Source organism: Bos indicus x Bos taurus, chromosome 6 (genome assembly GCF_003369695.1).
Source record: "Bos indicus x Bos taurus breed Angus x Brahman F1 hybrid chromosome 6, Bos_hybrid_MaternalHap_v2.0, whole genome shotgun sequence".
Lineage (NCBI taxonomy): Eukaryota > Metazoa > Chordata > Mammalia > Artiodactyla > Bovidae > Bos > Bos indicus x Bos taurus.
Genome location: NC_040081.1, coordinates 66,911,311 through 66,928,104, shown reverse-complemented (window position 1 = coordinate 66,928,104; position 16,794 = coordinate 66,911,311). Strand labels below are relative to the sequence as shown.

General features: G+C 38.4%; 1 protein-coding gene across 3 annotated transcripts in view; it reads left to right on the top strand.

Moving 5' to 3' along the window:
• The window catches only part of TXK (TXK tyrosine kinase), a 61,321-nt gene that overhangs the window by 15,226 nt on the left and 29,301 nt on the right, over window positions 1-16,794 (top strand). For 2 of the 3 annotated variants that reach the window (XM_027544441.1, XM_027544440.1), the window contains 5 exons: window positions 4,176-4,230; window positions 5,236-5,338; window positions 6,040-6,245; window positions 10,064-10,129; window positions 16,694-16,748. In XM_027544441.1, the coding sequence (XP_027400242.1) occupies window positions 4,176-4,230; window positions 5,236-5,338; window positions 6,040-6,245; window positions 10,064-10,129; window positions 16,694-16,748 (485 nt within the window). Of the gene's footprint in view, window positions 1-3,987; window positions 4,231-5,235; window positions 5,339-6,039; window positions 6,246-10,063; window positions 10,130-16,693; window positions 16,749-16,794 lie in introns of those variants that run through there. The other variant, XM_027544439.1, reaches the window with a different exon arrangement.

Here is a 16,794-nt window from a genome sequence, read left to right as displayed (position 1 = left end):
AATACAGTCAAGGTCCTATCTTCTCTTATTTCAAGGACTTTCATAATCTTACATCCCCACTCTTACAGTTCACTACTTGTTCTGCTGCTTATTTAGTTGCACCTGCTTATTCTGTCCCCCACACATTCAGTTTTCATTTTCCTGTTGGGATTGAAGCAAAGCAGGTGGGTGCTTTGAAAAAGTTATCATTTGATGCTCCTTCAAACTCTTTCATTCATATATTGATTTTGCTCAACAAATAATTGTTGAGTAATGATTAGGTGTCAAAAACTGTTCCAGCCTCTTGGGATCTAACTGTGAACAAAGTAGACAATGATCCCTGTTTGCATTCTAGTTGAGGAGACAGAAAGGGGAAAAATGATAAATTGCTTATCATGTTAGAATGTGAGAAATGCTATTTAAAAAAAGAATAGAGCAAAGTCAGGAATCCTGAAGTTAGCAGGTCAATAGTCATGGGTCAGGGTACTCTTCACTGAGATGGTGAGATTGGAGCAGACTTGAGGAGTGGAGAGAGGGAAGACTGACACCTGAGGGAAGAATGGTCCAGGCAGAACAGAGGTGAAGAGCCTTTTCTGAGAGCAGGCCTGGCCCGGAAGCACTGTGGGGCCAGTGTGGCCAGTGTGGGGGGTAAATGAGCATGAGTGCACTGGGGAGAGGGATGAGAAGGCACCAGGAGGCCAGACCACAGAAGGTTTCGAGACTATTGTGAGAAAATTGGCTAAAACACTCTGTGAAATGGAGAGCCATTGTGGGTTTTGAGACAAGGAGTAGCATGATCTGACCTAGGTTTTAAATTAATTACTCCGACTGCGGAAAAGAAACCATAGGGGGAGTTAAGGGTAGAGCAGTAGGAAGTTAGGAGGCTCTTGGTATAATTCAGATAATGGACCTTTTTAGTAACAGAAGTCTTGCCTGGAGAATCCCAGGGACGGGGGAGCCTGGCGGGCTGCCATCTATGGGGTTGCACAGAGTCAGACACGACTGACGTGACTTAGCAGCAGCAGTAACAGAAGGGTGGGGAAAAACAGTAAGATTTTAAAAACTGACAGAAGCAGTTGAGACCCAAAAGCCTAATAATACACAGTGTAGTGCAAATTTGTTGGGGGGGGGGACTCTATTTGAGTCTCCAGAAATCAACTTTGGGATGGAGAACAGATGGTTTCTTGGCTAAGGAAGAAAGCTATTAAATCAGAGGGGTAAAGGTGAATCTTTGCCTGATAGAAATGAGATGTTTGCCACTGGACTCCCAAGGTGTCTATAGCCCAAAGACAGAATAATGGCAGTGTCCAAATCGGAGAAAGGCGTGTTAGTAATACCTGAATCTGGTTTTGAAGGTCAATTTCAGTGAAAGGAAAAGGAAACAATATATAATTGATTACTGTCCTGGGTGTCTTTATTCTTATTCACCCTGTTCTATCCTGGAAGGATGACCAGTAGGAGTTAAATGTAGAACCAGCCTCCATGGTGGCTTAGTGAGCTTGGCTTCTTAGTATTCCTTCTCCTTGAAAAGTTATCTGTAGGGCTTAGTTCAACATGCTTCCAAGCTCTCTGGCTTCTGGTTGCTAAATGGCCTGCTAAAGCATCAATTCCTATGACATCTGGGAGACAACATCTTGCAAAGTTGGAAAGATGTTCTATAGGATACAGTAAATGTCTTAAACCAGCAGCAAATGTGGTGATGTCTTCATAAAGCTAGGATGCATGAGTCTGGCAACTGAGGAGGAAGAGATTGGAGTGGCCCCTCTTACCAACTAATAGCCCACTGGAATATTGTTATTTTCTTTCCCTGTGACTTTTGTGTTTGGTGAGCTTGGAGATACCAGTGCCCCAGAGAAGAATCCTTTTCTTAGGGAATATTGGGAGCTAAGATTGCCCTCTGACCATTGTGGGATTCTTGGTATCAGTGAGTTGATGGGCACAGAAAGGATTCAATGTATCAGAGATGAGTATCCCAATTTCCAGGAAGAAACTGGGTTCATTCTTTACAATGAGGACAAAGAGGACTTGGAAACTGAGGGGACATACTAGCTTCATTTCTTTCCTTTTGGGGATGAAGTAGAAAAGAATAGCTTTATTGCTTTTCAGGCAAGGAGGGGGATGGGTGGGTAGGTCACAGTGTTTCTCCCCTGGAGGCGGTAATGAGGAATTTTATAGGAATAGTTCAAGGAGCAGGGCATGATCAGCTCATGGGCATTCTTCTGATTGGCTAGTGGTGAGTCAGCATCATCAACTTCTGGTCCAACAGGTCTGGGGACTCCGTGCTTGTGGGCAGCATGAAGTTAACTTCTTCCATCTGGTGGGGGTTTCAGGACCTAATGAAGCTCAGTCTTGTTGTCTCATCACAGAAAGAATTCAGTGAGAGACAAAGTGATAGGTAAGAGGTGGATTTATTTAGAGAGAAACACACTCCACAGAGTGTGGGCCACCTCAGGAGGCAACAGTAGCCACTAGCTTCGTTTCTTCGTATTCAAAATAGTCCTGGGCAGTAGAAAATTGTAACAACCCCATTAAGAACACCTAAGGACCAGATCCTACAGGAATGAACATTTGGGCAATTCCAGCAGAGGAAAGCTCCTTCCACCAAAGTGTTCGCAAAGGCAAGAGGGCACAAGGAATGGAAGGTGACAGAGGGCACCTGTGATCAACTTACGACGCAGGATAGCTGTAAAGGTGGGAATGGTAGCAACCATGTCCTCTGTTACTCTTGTTTTCACCTCATTTCTTTATCTGATGTAAGAATCCTAATGATGGTTAATGTACCAAGTTTCAGGTGGGAGTGTAATCAAATTGACATCAGCTGGTGATAATATGTTAGCTGATGGGGCTTTGTTGCATCCTGTGTTCTGAGGGCATAGAGTGGATGCTGAGGGGTAGATTGTACTGGGTGGCTTCTGCTTGGATCCGTCTCTCTCATGTGTTCCAGGAGAGAAACTTTAGAGAAAACATCTAGTTTAACCTTTTCAACAAAACTGTAATGATAATAGATCTTGATTGCCCTCTTAAACATACCTGGCATTGTTCTAGGTGTTGTATAGGAACTCATTCAATTAATCCTCACAGTAGCCTTACATGCTAAGTATCCTATTATTCCCATTTTACAGATGAGGAAACCTAAGCACGAAACACTTAACTAGCTTGCCCAAACCCACAAAAGCAGAGATTAATCTCTGCCCCTGAAGGCTTCTCAAAGGGGATAGGTTTGATTTTCTTGTTTTTACAGATAGGAAAACAATGACTTAGAGAAGTAAAGGGACTTATTCCCGATATAGTCAGCACCCCACCCACCTCCAGCTAGAATTCATATGCAGCCCTTCCTAACCTCAAAGCTAATGCTCATGTCTAATGTACTCTGCTTTCTTAATAATATTTCATTTTCAGGGGCCAGTATGAGAAAGAGTTGCTGTGAAATGTAGGTTCTGTGCACATAAAACAGCTTTTGATATATTCAAAATTTATTTATGGTTTGAAAATAGGCAAATAATCTAACAAATAAAGATTAAGCTTGACAAAAGAAGTGTAAGAATGACCCAGATTTAATAAAGCACTAAGTAGTTAGTGCTTTCTTTAAATATTCATTTGTTTGAACCTAATCCATAGAAAGTTTGAGATCCAAAAAGGTAAGTGTATTTTTATACACAAAATATAAAAATAGAATAAACATGCTAAGTTATATTATTACATAATATATTACATAATATTATAAATATATTTAGTATATTTATATTACTTTATATAAATATATTTTAAAATATATTTGAAGAAATGTAATGGACCTAATTTAAAATCCCTGCTAGCAGATTCCCTAGGGAACATTGTTTTCAGAATCATATTCTTTGGTACATTTGTCAGCCGACATCAGCCCTTATCAATGTAAAGTGAATACACTGGTCATTTTTCATCCACTGACTGAGGAAATGCATGAAACCAGACCCAGAGATAAGAGCCTGAGAAGGGAAACCACAGTGGCCAGGGTACCAGTAACTTATTTTCGTGTTAGTGACAATCTTTCATCTTCTACTAGTGAAGAAGGGCAGGGTAAAGGTTTGCATGTGTAGGAAACTTTCTATTACCCATGCCCTCAGAGATTTCCTCCTTTGGAATAGTGCCAGCAGCCTCCTCTTTCCAATATCATGGATTCATGGCTTTCTAACAGTTGAAAATGATCTGCTTTTCAGATAACACCATCCAGTCGATTTTCTGCTGCTGCTGTTGCTGTTCCGTGCAGAAGCGGTAAGTCCGAGGGCAACTTCTTGGGTGGAATCTCCATGTTTCTTTGAATCTGCTGTTCATCTGCCTGGGAAACTCCTCCCATTTTTTCCCTACTGAATGGCCATTCATTTAAAGCTAGCGATAGGTCACGTGTCAGGTCCACGGTCCTTTCTCGATCCTCTTGGACTTAATTGCTCCTTCCATTGTGTTCCCAGAGCATGCGGCCTGGTTCTCTATTTAATTTTTGTTTCATGCGTGCTATTTATGTGTCTGTGTCTCATTCTGTAATTTTTACCTTTTAAGGGCAAGAATCCTGTCTTATTTGAGGTTCTCCCTGAAACTACCAATGTGTTTTATACTTTGGTGCCCAGTAAATGATGGATAAAGATAAAAATCCAGGGTGCCATGATAATAGTAACAGCCAGCATTTAATGGGAGTCCTGTATGTCAGACTGTATTAAACAGTTTACTTTTTTTAGCTCTTAGTAACTCTCAAAACCACCCTTTTTATTTGTTTGTTTTTACAATCCCCATTATACAGATGAAGAAACGCAGGCCTAGGGAGGTTACGTTGCCCAAGGCCACACTATAAAAATGGTAGATCTGGGATCCAAACTCATGTTCTTAATCGCTACACCATGTCTACTTTTTAACAATAGATGCTTTCAAATGAGGCAATGCATGTGAAATGTGAAACACTGCCTGACACAGAAAGGTCTTCATTATCGTGATTTAACTGTATGCCCTTAATAGTCACCAGACTCTGTATTGCCCGTGTGACATGTATTTTCTCAATTTTATTATTCATAGCAACTCTATATGCTCTTAGTGTCTCTAGTCCTAGATTAAAAAAAGTAAAATAAAGTTCTGAGAGGTCCCAGAGTACCTTGCCCAAGGAAATGGAGTTAGGAAGTCTTCTAAATAAAAAATAGGAAGAAGACTTCACTACTAGCTTGTTTATAGTCTAGTGGATTTATAGCTAAGAGTAAAATAATCCTTTGTAACGTAATTATTTTTCAATGACAGGCAAGTGAGGACACAAATAAGCCTTAGCAAAGATGAAGAACTTTCAGAAAAATACACACAGCGTCGCAGACCGTGGTTCAGTGACTTGCCAAGTAAGAAGCAAGTGAGTATCATTTTGAAGGGGGAGAAGGGGTAGAGGAAGGTGGCATTTTTAGGGTCTGTGCTTCGTGAGGTACCGTTTGCTACCCTGCCCAGAACCTAATGTCATGCTTGGCACATAATAAGTTTTCAATAAACTTTTAGTGAATCAACAGCCTAGAAGAAAGGGAAAGAAAATAAGACCAGTTAAAATGGCCTATTCTGCAATATTTTGGCAGAATTTGAAATTGGGGAAAAAATGCCTTCTGGCTATCACCATTTTGAGGCCAGGATTAATTTTCAGTTCAGTGTTAGAAAATAAATTTTCTTGGGAAGTTGATAAGCCCAAACACAAGCTTACAGCATATTAAAGGGAAAAGCTTTTTTTTTTCCCTCTCTCTCTCTCCTTTTTCTAAAGGAGAAAAATCCTTAAAGTGAAATTATTAAGGAGAAAATAACATTTTAAGAATTATGACATGAAAATATTCAGTGCCATGCTGGCAAGAGAATTTGTGATCTTGAGAATTTACAAAATGATGAGTGTGTTGCTGGATCTGAAAATTGTTTTGTAGTTAGTCATTTCCTATGTTTATACCACCAGGCTTCTGCTTTACTGCAGCTAGCTGGGAGAAACAAGGCGGCAGGCAGATGCTCTCTACCCTTATTCTTTTTTAGCTCAGATCACTTAAACAATAGTACCACGACTCATTCCTTAATTTTTTACAGTCCAACAGGGGCCATGGGCAACCATCAAAACGCAAGCCACTGCCTCCCCTCCCACCCTCTGAGGTTTCTGAAGAGAAGATCCATGTTAAGGCACTGTACGATTTCCTGCCCAGAGAGCCCTATGATCTAGCTTTAAAGAGAGCAGAGGAATACCTTATCTTGGAGAAGTATGATCCTCACTGGTGGAAGGCAAGAGACCGCTTGGGGTAAGACTGGTGGTTTGTCTTTACCAAATCTTTCCTCTTTTAGTCCCTACAGACTTCCAAAGTGTGAAATAGACTCCATTTAGTTTATTAGAGAAATAGACTCTGTTTATTTTCTCAAGGTTTATAACTCTCCCTTGTAAATGAAACAGAAGCTGTTCCCACACCTCTCCGTCTGTATGAATGGGCATTATAATGCTGTGATTTCAGGCAGACTCTCCAAACTAGGTACATGTGGCTTTATAGCCTGATGTAGCCACACACTGCTGTGTGTTTTGGGGCAAATTACTTACCCTCTCTGTTTCCTTTCCCTCCTTCCTTTCTCCCTCCCTCCTTCCCTTCCTTCCTCCCTTTTCCCTTTCTTTCTTTCTTCTCAGGTATAGCCACCAGGGAAGTCTCTATAATTGACATAGAACATTATATTAGCTGCAGGTGTACAACATAATGATTTGCTCTTCGTATTTATTGTGAAATAATCACTACAAGTCTAGTTAACATTCGGCAGCATACATAGTTACAATTTTTTTTCCCTTGTGATGGGAACTTTTATGATTTACTGTCTTAGCAATCAGACATGCAATATGGTACTATTTTTCACTTTTAATGCTTTTTAACTTTTTTAAATTATGAAACTAAGGTAACACATTTACAGGAGACTTGGAAAATATAGAACAAAGTTACATATAGTTCTATTATATATATTATAATTTTTTAAAAGTAGGTAAATTAAGATGTTTAGTTAGAGTTTCAATATCAAACTCTTAAAAAGTAATAGAATGAATATACAGAGAAGTAGAAGGATATAGTAGACCTGAAAAGCACTATGAATCAATTCAACATAATATAAATTTATACAACTTTCACACAACAGTAGGATACAAACTCTATTCAAGTTCCTATGGACAATAAAAAGAACTAAAAAGCCTCTTGATGAAAATGAAAGAGGAGAGTGAAAAAGTTGGCTTAAAACTCAACATTCAGAAAACTAAGATCATGGCATCCAGTCCCATCACTTCATGGCCAGTAGATGGGGAAACAATGGAAACAGTGAGAGACTTTATATTTTTGGGCTCTAAAATCACTGCAGATGGTGACTTCTGCCATGAAATTAAAAGACACTTGCTCCTTGGAAGAAAAGCTATGACCAACCTAGACAGCATATTAAAAAGCAGAGACATTACTTTCCCAACAAAGATCCGCCTAGTCAAAGCTATGGTTTTTTCAGTAGTCCTGTATGGATATGTGAGAGTTGGACTCTAAAGAAAGCTGAGTGCTGAAGAATTGATGCTTTTGAACTGTGGTGTTGGAGAAGACTCTTGAGAGTCCCTTGGACTGCAAGGAGATCCAACCAGTCAATCCTAAAGGAAATCAGTCCTGAATATTCATTGGAAGGACTAATGCTGAAGCTGAAACTCCAATACTTTAGCCACCTGATTCAAAGAACTGACTCATTGGAAAAGACCCTGATGCTGGAAGAGATTGAAGGTGGGAGGAGAAGGGGACGACAGAGGATGAGATGGTTGGATGGCATCCCTGACTTGATGGACATGAGTTTGAGCAAGCTCCGGGAGTTGGTGATGGAAAGGGAAGCCTGGCGTGCTGCAGTCCATGGGGTTGCAAAGAGTCCGACATGACTGAGCTACTGAACTGAACTGAATTGATAAGACAATAAACTAGGAGACACTGGAACATATTCAGGGACATAAGACCGGGTGCAAAAATTTCATGGTCTAAATGTATTGAAATCTTACAGAAGTCTGTTCTGTTATCACTGTAGAATTGAAACATGCAATACAGTACTATTAACTCGACACCATTCTATACATCATATCCCCAAGCCTCATTTATTGTGTCACTGGAAGTTTATACCTTTTGATCCCCTTCACCCATTTTATCGCCCTGCAACCACCCTTGCCTCTGGCAGCCACCAGTGTATTCTTTGTCCTTTGAGCTTGTTTTGTTTCAATTTTTCATTTTTTTTTAAAGATTTCACATGTAAGTGAGACCACATGGTTTTTCTTTATTTCACTTAGTATAATGCTGTCAAGGTCCGTCTATGTTGTTGCAAATGACAAAATTTTTTTCTTTTTATGGGTGAATAATATTTCATATCTTGGCTGTTATAAATAGTGTTACAGTGAACATGGGGGTGCAGGTATCTTTTTAAGTTAGTGTTTTCATTTTCTTCAGATAAATACCCAGAGGTGGAATTGCTGGATCATATGATAGTTCTGTTTTTAATGAATTTTATTTGTAAATAAGCATAATACTAGTTTCTACCTACAAGTTCTTCTTCTAATTTATGCTTTTTTTTTTTTTTTCGCAATTTGAATTTTTTTTCCTATTAAGCTCTAAGATAGAAACAGAAACAGTGTCTTACTCATTTTCATATTTCTACAATGACTAGTTTTGGAAGTAAACATTGCAGTAGTTTCTGAATGAAATTAGAAAAAATGGCCCTGGGATACAAAGGGCCTTTGTATCGGTTCTTTGTACTGGTTGCGATAGATTGTTAATTCTAGACTGGAGTCCTGGGTAGAAAAGAATTCTGAGGAGTATGTCTACTTTCAGGGAGAGAATTCTGGCCTTGATTTCTGATCCTTGTCAAGATTTTGAGGTTATAAGTATCTAAGCGTTATAGGTATCTAAGGTATAAGTATCTAAGGTATAAGGTTATAAGTATCTAAGTACATACAAATCTCTTTCTTTATGTTTTCTTAATGATTTGGCTCTTTTACCAGTTCTTCATTAAGACTCAACATATGCTGGAGGCTTTTCAGCGGGTAGAGAGGAATGATGTCCCAGTGATCATATGAGTTAGTAGGTTCAGGGCTGTATAATTAACTACCCTTGCAGGTGGTGTGTTGTCAGGACTCAGACTTAAATAGCACCAATTTTTAACTTCAAAGTTAATAAGTGAATATAGGTTTTAAAAAAATAATATTCAAACATGATAAATAGTGCCCAAATTCTGCTTTGCCACACCTCCAAACCCAGACTCTTTCCCAAAAGTAAGCACCATTATCCATTTAGTGATTCATTTCAATGATCTTCCTGTCCAGATCGCTTTCAATGCACTTTCTTGGATGTATTAAAAATATGGTATTGTCTGAAGATTTAATTTACTTAAATCTGACTAGACTTTATGCATTGCTCTGCAACTTGCTTGTATTCCTCAATAATATGTCTTGGAGATCTTTCATGATTTTAAATTTCAGATTTTGTTAGTAAAGTTATAGGAAAAGAAAAACTCCTCCCCTGCTGATAAGTGTGAAAATTGTTGCCCTTCGACAGCAATTTGCTGTATCTACTGAAAAGAACCGCTTAATCAGCAACCCGGCAATTCCCCCACTTTGTATCTGTCTTAGAGAAATACTCTTACTTGTGCACAAGAAGGCATATTCAAGTATTTCTGTACAGCTTTGTTGGAATGGAGGCATGGCTAAACTAGGATATCCATTCTGTGGGATGCTCTGCAGCAATGAAAAAGAATTACGTCAATATCTTTGTAGTTGGTATGTTTTTAATCTAGTCACTATGATGTCCCAGTGATCATGTTAAGTGGCCCTTTTCCTATTTGCAAAGATATCTGTGTCAGAAAACATCTTAAACTACTAATGTTAAACATCAGAAACTTAGTATTTGTTGTGCAAAGATTTTAGTTGAATGTTCAAATGAAAAAAAGTTTTTTCTTCTCTCGACAATTTAATTAGTCAAATGAATTTGATTTTCCTCTGCATCCTTGAGGTTTTTTAAAGGGATCTTCGCCACAATAATACCACAGGTGTGTCAAAATTTTGATTTTTGCTTTGTGTTTGTAGGAATGAAGGCTTAATTCCAAGCAACTATGTGACCGAAAACAAACCAACTAATTTAGAAATATATGAGTAAGTGTCCTCCAAAATATGTCCCATGGTTAATCTATAAAAATCAGGTACATTTGGGTAACTTATTAGTATACATACTGTTTTGGGTCTGAAAAGGGAAAAGAAAGTAACACATTTGGAAGCTTTAGCTTAGATTTTTGATCTTAATAATGGCTGATTCAGAAACTTCTTTTTCTTAAAATTACTTTTTTTTTGTTTTGTGTGGCCAATTAAAGAAAATTTTAACAGTGAGTACAAGAAACCAAACACTCATCTTGCACTTGTTTTACTGCATGTCCTAAGTGGAAAAGTTATTATTTTAAAAATGGGGACTTCCCTGGTGGTCCAGTGGTTAAGACTCTACACTTCTACTGCGGGAGGCATGGGTTCCATCCTTGGTTGGGGAACTAAGATGTTCTATGCTGTGCAGCTTGACCAAAAATAAAAAATAAAAATAAAAAGTGACATCAGTTGTTCATTAATTAAGTTAGACTTAATATACAGACATATTACTATAGTTTGACTCATGTTTTGAAGTGTTTAGAAATCACTGAAGATGAGAAATAGGCTAATGCTATAGTTCAGAAGAACTTTTGATATGTTCACTAGAGTTTTGCTTAGAAATGCATTCTTTTTATAATATATTAATGGATTTAGAAGATAAAACATAAGCAAGCACTATTTAACCCCTCAATCTGCAGATCAGAAAATAAGGTTGAGATATTAATGTATAGATAGAGAGTGACAGGGCTAGGAGTGGTCCTTGTTGTACAGTTACCAAGTCATGTCTGACTCTTTGGGAGCCCTGGGATTGCAGCTTGGCAGGCTTCCCTGTCCCTCACCATCTTCTGGACTTTGCCCAAGTTCATGTCCATGAATTGGTGATGCCATCCTCTGTTGCCTCTGTTGCCTCCTTCTCCTCCTGCCTTCGATCTTTCCCAGCATCACGGTCTTTTCCAATGAATCAGCTGTTTGCATCAGGTGGCCAAAGTATTGGAGTTTCAGCTTCGGCATCACTCCTTCCAAAGAGTATTCTGGGTTGGTTTCCTAGTCTTTTATAAATTTAGGTTTGCAGTTTGAGCACTTGAGTGCCCTCCCCTGGCTTAGATACTGGTTTTGCAATTAGCATATGTTCTAGTAGGTTGTATTAGGTGATGTGAGTTGAGGCATTAGAACAGGTACCTGCCTGAGAACCAGGCAAATTAAAAGAGAACTCAGCCTTGGACTGCCTTGCTGCTTATTGAAGCCCATTTGTAGGCCAGACTCAGCATGCCTGCCTGCCTGCCAAGTCGCTTCAGTCATGTCTGAGTCTGTGTGACCCCATGAACTTTAGCCCACCAAGCTCCTCTGTCCATGGGATTCTCTAGGCAAGAATACTGTAGTGCGTTGCCATGCCCTCCTCCAGGGGATCTTCCCAACCCAGGGATAGAACCTGCGTCTATTATATCTCTTGCGTTGGCAGGCAGGTTCTTTACCACTAGTGCCACCTGGGAAACTCCAGACTCAGCACATCCGTCACTGAAAACACCCATAACCTTACCAGACCTTTCTGCTGTCTGTTTCCATTCTCCTCAAGTCTCTGTCCTCAGCTCCATCACAGTGTCTCTTCTCTCTTCCTCTCCTTTGCTTAGCTTGTCATAACCCCTCTCTTGATCTGTCATTTAGCTCTACCCTGAAATTCCTTCTCCACTCAAAGCCCCCAGGTGGCTGACCCCGCCTTCCTTAGCAAATAGCCCCACAACTCTCTACAGTTGCTCAGGCATGCCCCATGCTTGGAGTTGGGGGTGGGAGTAGGCAGGGGGGTGTGGTGGGGGAGAGGAACTCACCACTAGCCCCAGCTGAAGCTGCTCAGCACAAACAGGTCTCTTTGAACTCTTTGAAGGCCAGGTCAGGGAAAATTTTGTTTGAAAATATCCTGCTAAGAAAAACCAGAAAAATAAGATGGTTTTATCACCATATTCTAACTTCAGTTTGGATTTTCCTGGAAATTAAAGGAGACCTGTGTGAAGGTACCTAACACAGTGCCTGGTGGTTAGCAAGTGGATGCTCAGTAATCAGCAGGGCTACTTTTCTTCCTTCTGTTATGAATTGATGTGCTTGTTGCTTCCCCTGTTTAGACCAGGCTTAGCGTCTGGCTTTAACAACTTGTTTATACTGCAGATACTGGATCACAAATTAAACCACTCTGATCATCTCATTTCCTTAGCCTGGATTTATGTTTCTGTAAGCCTTCTTTTATAATGACTTTAATTATGAAAAGACCAATTTTAAATTTTATTATGGTTTCAAGAAGGTTATTAAAATATAGATCATCAATATAAATCACTAAAATTGATCAACCACTTACTATGCACCAAGCACCATTCTACTGACTGTACAGAAACTACTGTCCCACATTGAAGTGCAGTAGTACGGGCTTAGAAATCAGAGAAATCTGGGTTCAAATCCTGGCATCCCTCTTGACTAATGGTTCAGCTCTGAGCAAAGTTACCTAATGCCGTTAAATCTCTGAATGATCTGAACCCTGGGGACAATAATGCCTGTCTCATTCGGTACATAGTAGCTCTTCAATACATTCTAGAAGTTATGACTATTTCCTTGAACTGTGAAACAAGAAAGACATTGACAGCTTTGTCCACCTTGCCTAGTATAACTGGTACACTACATTCAGAGTTACTTCAGTCCTCCACTTAATTTGTTTGATCTTTATCATTATGTACTTAGGATAATGTTAGATGTTAGCTGTTGTAAGCAGTGGAAACACAATATGGAATACACAGAAGGAGTCCTGGTTTTCATGGAACTTACAGCTTCACAAGGAAATAGACATTAAGCAACCCTGAATTCACAAATACATCATTTTAAATTGTGGTGTTATGAAGGAATAGTATGGGGCATGGGAAGGAAACAAGAGGGGAGGGAATATAATTTAAATGAGCATGTTGAGTGGGGAAGACCTTTCTGAGGATGTGACTTGAGGCCTAAAGGAGAAAGGAAGGAGATAGGGGGCTGATGGAAGAAGGAATGCTGTCCACGTGGGCTTCTGACATCTCTGGGGAACCTTTATACAGAGAAATGTTTATGGCTACTTTGGTTTGAAATTAATATCCAAATTATCAACATTACAATGAAAAAACTTTGTTTTCAGTAAGCCTTCAAATTGAACTTTAAAATCTTGATATACTATTTATAAATCTAAAAAAGAACAATTACCTAAATGCATACTCGACATAAAAATATCCTTAAACAATCCATCCTACTTACAAACTCAGTTAATTAAGTTTCCTGAAACATTTAACTTGCATTAATAAATTGAATAAATTCAGTTTTCTTTATAAAGGACATGCCGTCAAATTTGCAATTGTAATAGTCCCTTGTACGTCCTTACATGATCCTGGAAATGTAATAAATTAAACATAAATGTTTAATTAAACATAATGTGAATTGAGTTATTTTAACCATGTGAATATCATTTTAAAAATTAGTTATTCTCAAACTTCAAATATCAAGTTGAAGTGTGAAGTGAAAGTCACTCAGTTGTGTCCAACTCTTTACAGTCCACGGAATTCTCTAGGCCAGAATACTGGAGTGGGTAGCCTTTCCCTTACTCTGGAGGATCTTCCCATCCCAGGGATCAAACCCAGGTCTCAGGGAAGCCCAAGAATACTGGAGTGGGTAGCCTATCCCTTTTCCAGCAGATCTTTCCCACCCAGGAATTGAACTGGTGTCTCCTGCATTGCAGACGGATTCTTTATCAACTGAGCTATCAGAGGCTTCCCTTGTGGCTCAGCTGGTAAACAAGTTGAAGATTAGTTATAAATCTTCAAGCAAAGACAAAAAATCTGATATGCCAGATTCTCTTAAAATTTTTGATACTTTAAGTAGCAGACATTGATTATCCTGAGCTATGAATGTGACTTACCTCATTTTCTCTACACTAAATGCTTAAATCTTCTCAGGGTCAGAAAGTCACCAAGTGAAGCAAATTAACCTTCTCAGATCTAATAGGGTTTCCAGGTCTAAAACTCAAAGCCACAATACTGTTCTTTATTGATTAGACATCTAAGACTGGCGCATGGGAGGCTTACATGTAAGTTCCATATGTGATGGTTGTAGTCAACCACAGTTAGATGTAGTAGATTTTAAAAAATGTATTAATAGAATCCCCACCCCAATCCTGTGTATTGGGGGTTCTACTGACATCATTCAATGTTAGTTTTATAATCAGTATTGTCTCAGTAAAGAAGTTGCAGCCTTACCTATTTGAAATAAAACAAAACAAAAAACTCTTCTACCTTTTATCATCTGACTTAAATAGTTGAAATTCTGAAATACCATGCCTCAACCTCCTCTAAATTACATTTATCCTTTTTCTGCCTTTTACTTATCATTATCATAATGCAGATGGAATTCTGCCTTATTTTAATTGATCTTAAATTCATCATATACTTCTATCTGGTTCTTTTGTTACTTTTTTGAAGTCATTCTGAGAATGACTTCCACACGGATGGATTTTTAATTTATATTTAATCACAATATATTTTATTTATCACTATAATAAATAAATACAAAGCAACAAAATTAATACCAACATGACTGCAGGTAAAGAAACATTATTTAGAAAAAAATCAGTTTATGTTAATTCCTCCCTTTTTGAGTGTCATTATGCAGTCTTCTCTTTTCTCAACTTCAGTCTATTTCAGTGAGCTATAATCATTAGTCTCTTTTTAGACCCATATTTCATAACTTAGCCAGTATGGGGGCCTCTTTAAATTGGTCCCCTTGAATTTAACTCTGCCTCATTTATTTTGAAAGAATTTCTTCTTTCTACAACAAGAGGTCTCAGACTCATCTTGAAATTCCCTCCCACAATAAGAATATTCATTAACAAGTATTGAATGATAGGCACAGTTTAAATTCACAGTTACTCTTGTTCCCATTAGCAATAGGTAGTTATATGACTTTGACTAGAATCATCTGTAATCATCTCCTGTTCTCTGTGGTTCATCTTTTTAAAAGACCATTTTCAATTGAAGTGCATTAATATTTTAAAAACCTGGCCATGTTAGTTAGTGGCAGCTTTCTACTATAGAAGGTTAGGGGAAGTCCACATGAGGAGATAGGTTCCATTGTCTCAGGCAGGTATGAGTCTCATTCAGCCACCACTGGGCTCCCTCACTTGACTTAATGCCTGGTTATACACACACCCTTTCTTCCGCTGTCCACAAAAATAGTATTTCTGGTAATATTAGATTAACCTCTTTTTAAAATCTTGTTTTGAAATGAAAGTGTTTCCATTTTTCTTTTCCTCTCCATTGTTCTATTGTCACTTCCTCTCTCTTTCCTGTACAACATTTGCTTACTGCTTAGGTGCTGTCACATCAAACCATTTATTTTTTTTTTTTAATAAAATTTTTATTAAAGATTTTTTATGTGGACCATTTAAAAAGAAATCTTTACTGAATTTGTTACAATATTGCTTCTGTTTTGTTTTTGGTCTTTTGTCCCTGAGGTATGTGAGATCTTAGCTCCCAGATCAAGGATCAAACCCACACACCCCTTGTATTGGAAGATGAAGTTTTAACCACTGAACTTCCAGGGAGGTCCCAAAACCATATGTTTAAATTACAGTGTTCATTAATTATGATTACTGTGTGAACGTCTGATATTTTAAGGTCATTTAATGACGTGTTTCATGCAGAGACAACAGGAAGGCTGGAGGCAGAAAAGGGCTTGGTGAATTTCAGCCAGGAAAGAAATCCAATGTGATGGAAGTTTAGTGAGTGAGGGCAGAATGAGGAGAATATGAGGCCCAGGAGGGTGTGGGTGGGGTGATTAGTATACTGGTTGTTCCATTTACTCTAGTAAATTACTGACTTTACTACAAGGTGACATACTTTGGAGCTTCCCAGGTGGCTCTGTGGTAAAGAATTCACCTGCCAATGCAGGAGACGTGAGTCAACCCCTGACTGGGGAAGATCCCTGGGAGAAGGAAATGACAACCCACTGCAGTATTCTTGCCTGGGAAATCCCAAGGACGGAGTAGTCTGGTGAGCTATGGGGTTGCAAAAGAGTTGGACATGACTTAGCAACTAAACAGCAACAACAACATATTTAGGAGAATCAGATGAGTCAGTATGAGTTTTAAGTTTGGAAAGGTAACGGCACATGTAAAAGCATGCAAATAAGATATTCCTGAGGGGAAAGAAATGTGTATGTTTTAGTTGGGTTTAACCAAAGCTCAGGAAAGTGTTTATCGAAGATGATGGCTTTTTAACCACACACATTTCATGGAAATTTTCAGGAAGTTAAACCATTCAAAATTAAGTGTGTTAAACCAAGTGTGTTTCAGAAAGTTGAATTGAAATATGGTAGAAAAATGAGATACTGGCTTGCAATTAATATAACTGTGTTAAAAAATCAATTGATATATTATTATAGTACATTATTGTTTATGTGAATTAATCAGTCCATTTATAAAATTAGTTCTGGAGTGTGTTTTTTAAAATAAAGGAAATGGAACAGGTATTTTTCTGGAAATAAATGATATATAACACTTAAAAATTATTTTTATTGCTTTTACAGGTGGTACCATAGGAATATTACTAGAAATCAGGCAGAACGTCTTTTGAGACAAGAGGTAATTTATTCATGAGTCATTTTGTGGATAGTTTCAAAATTTCTGA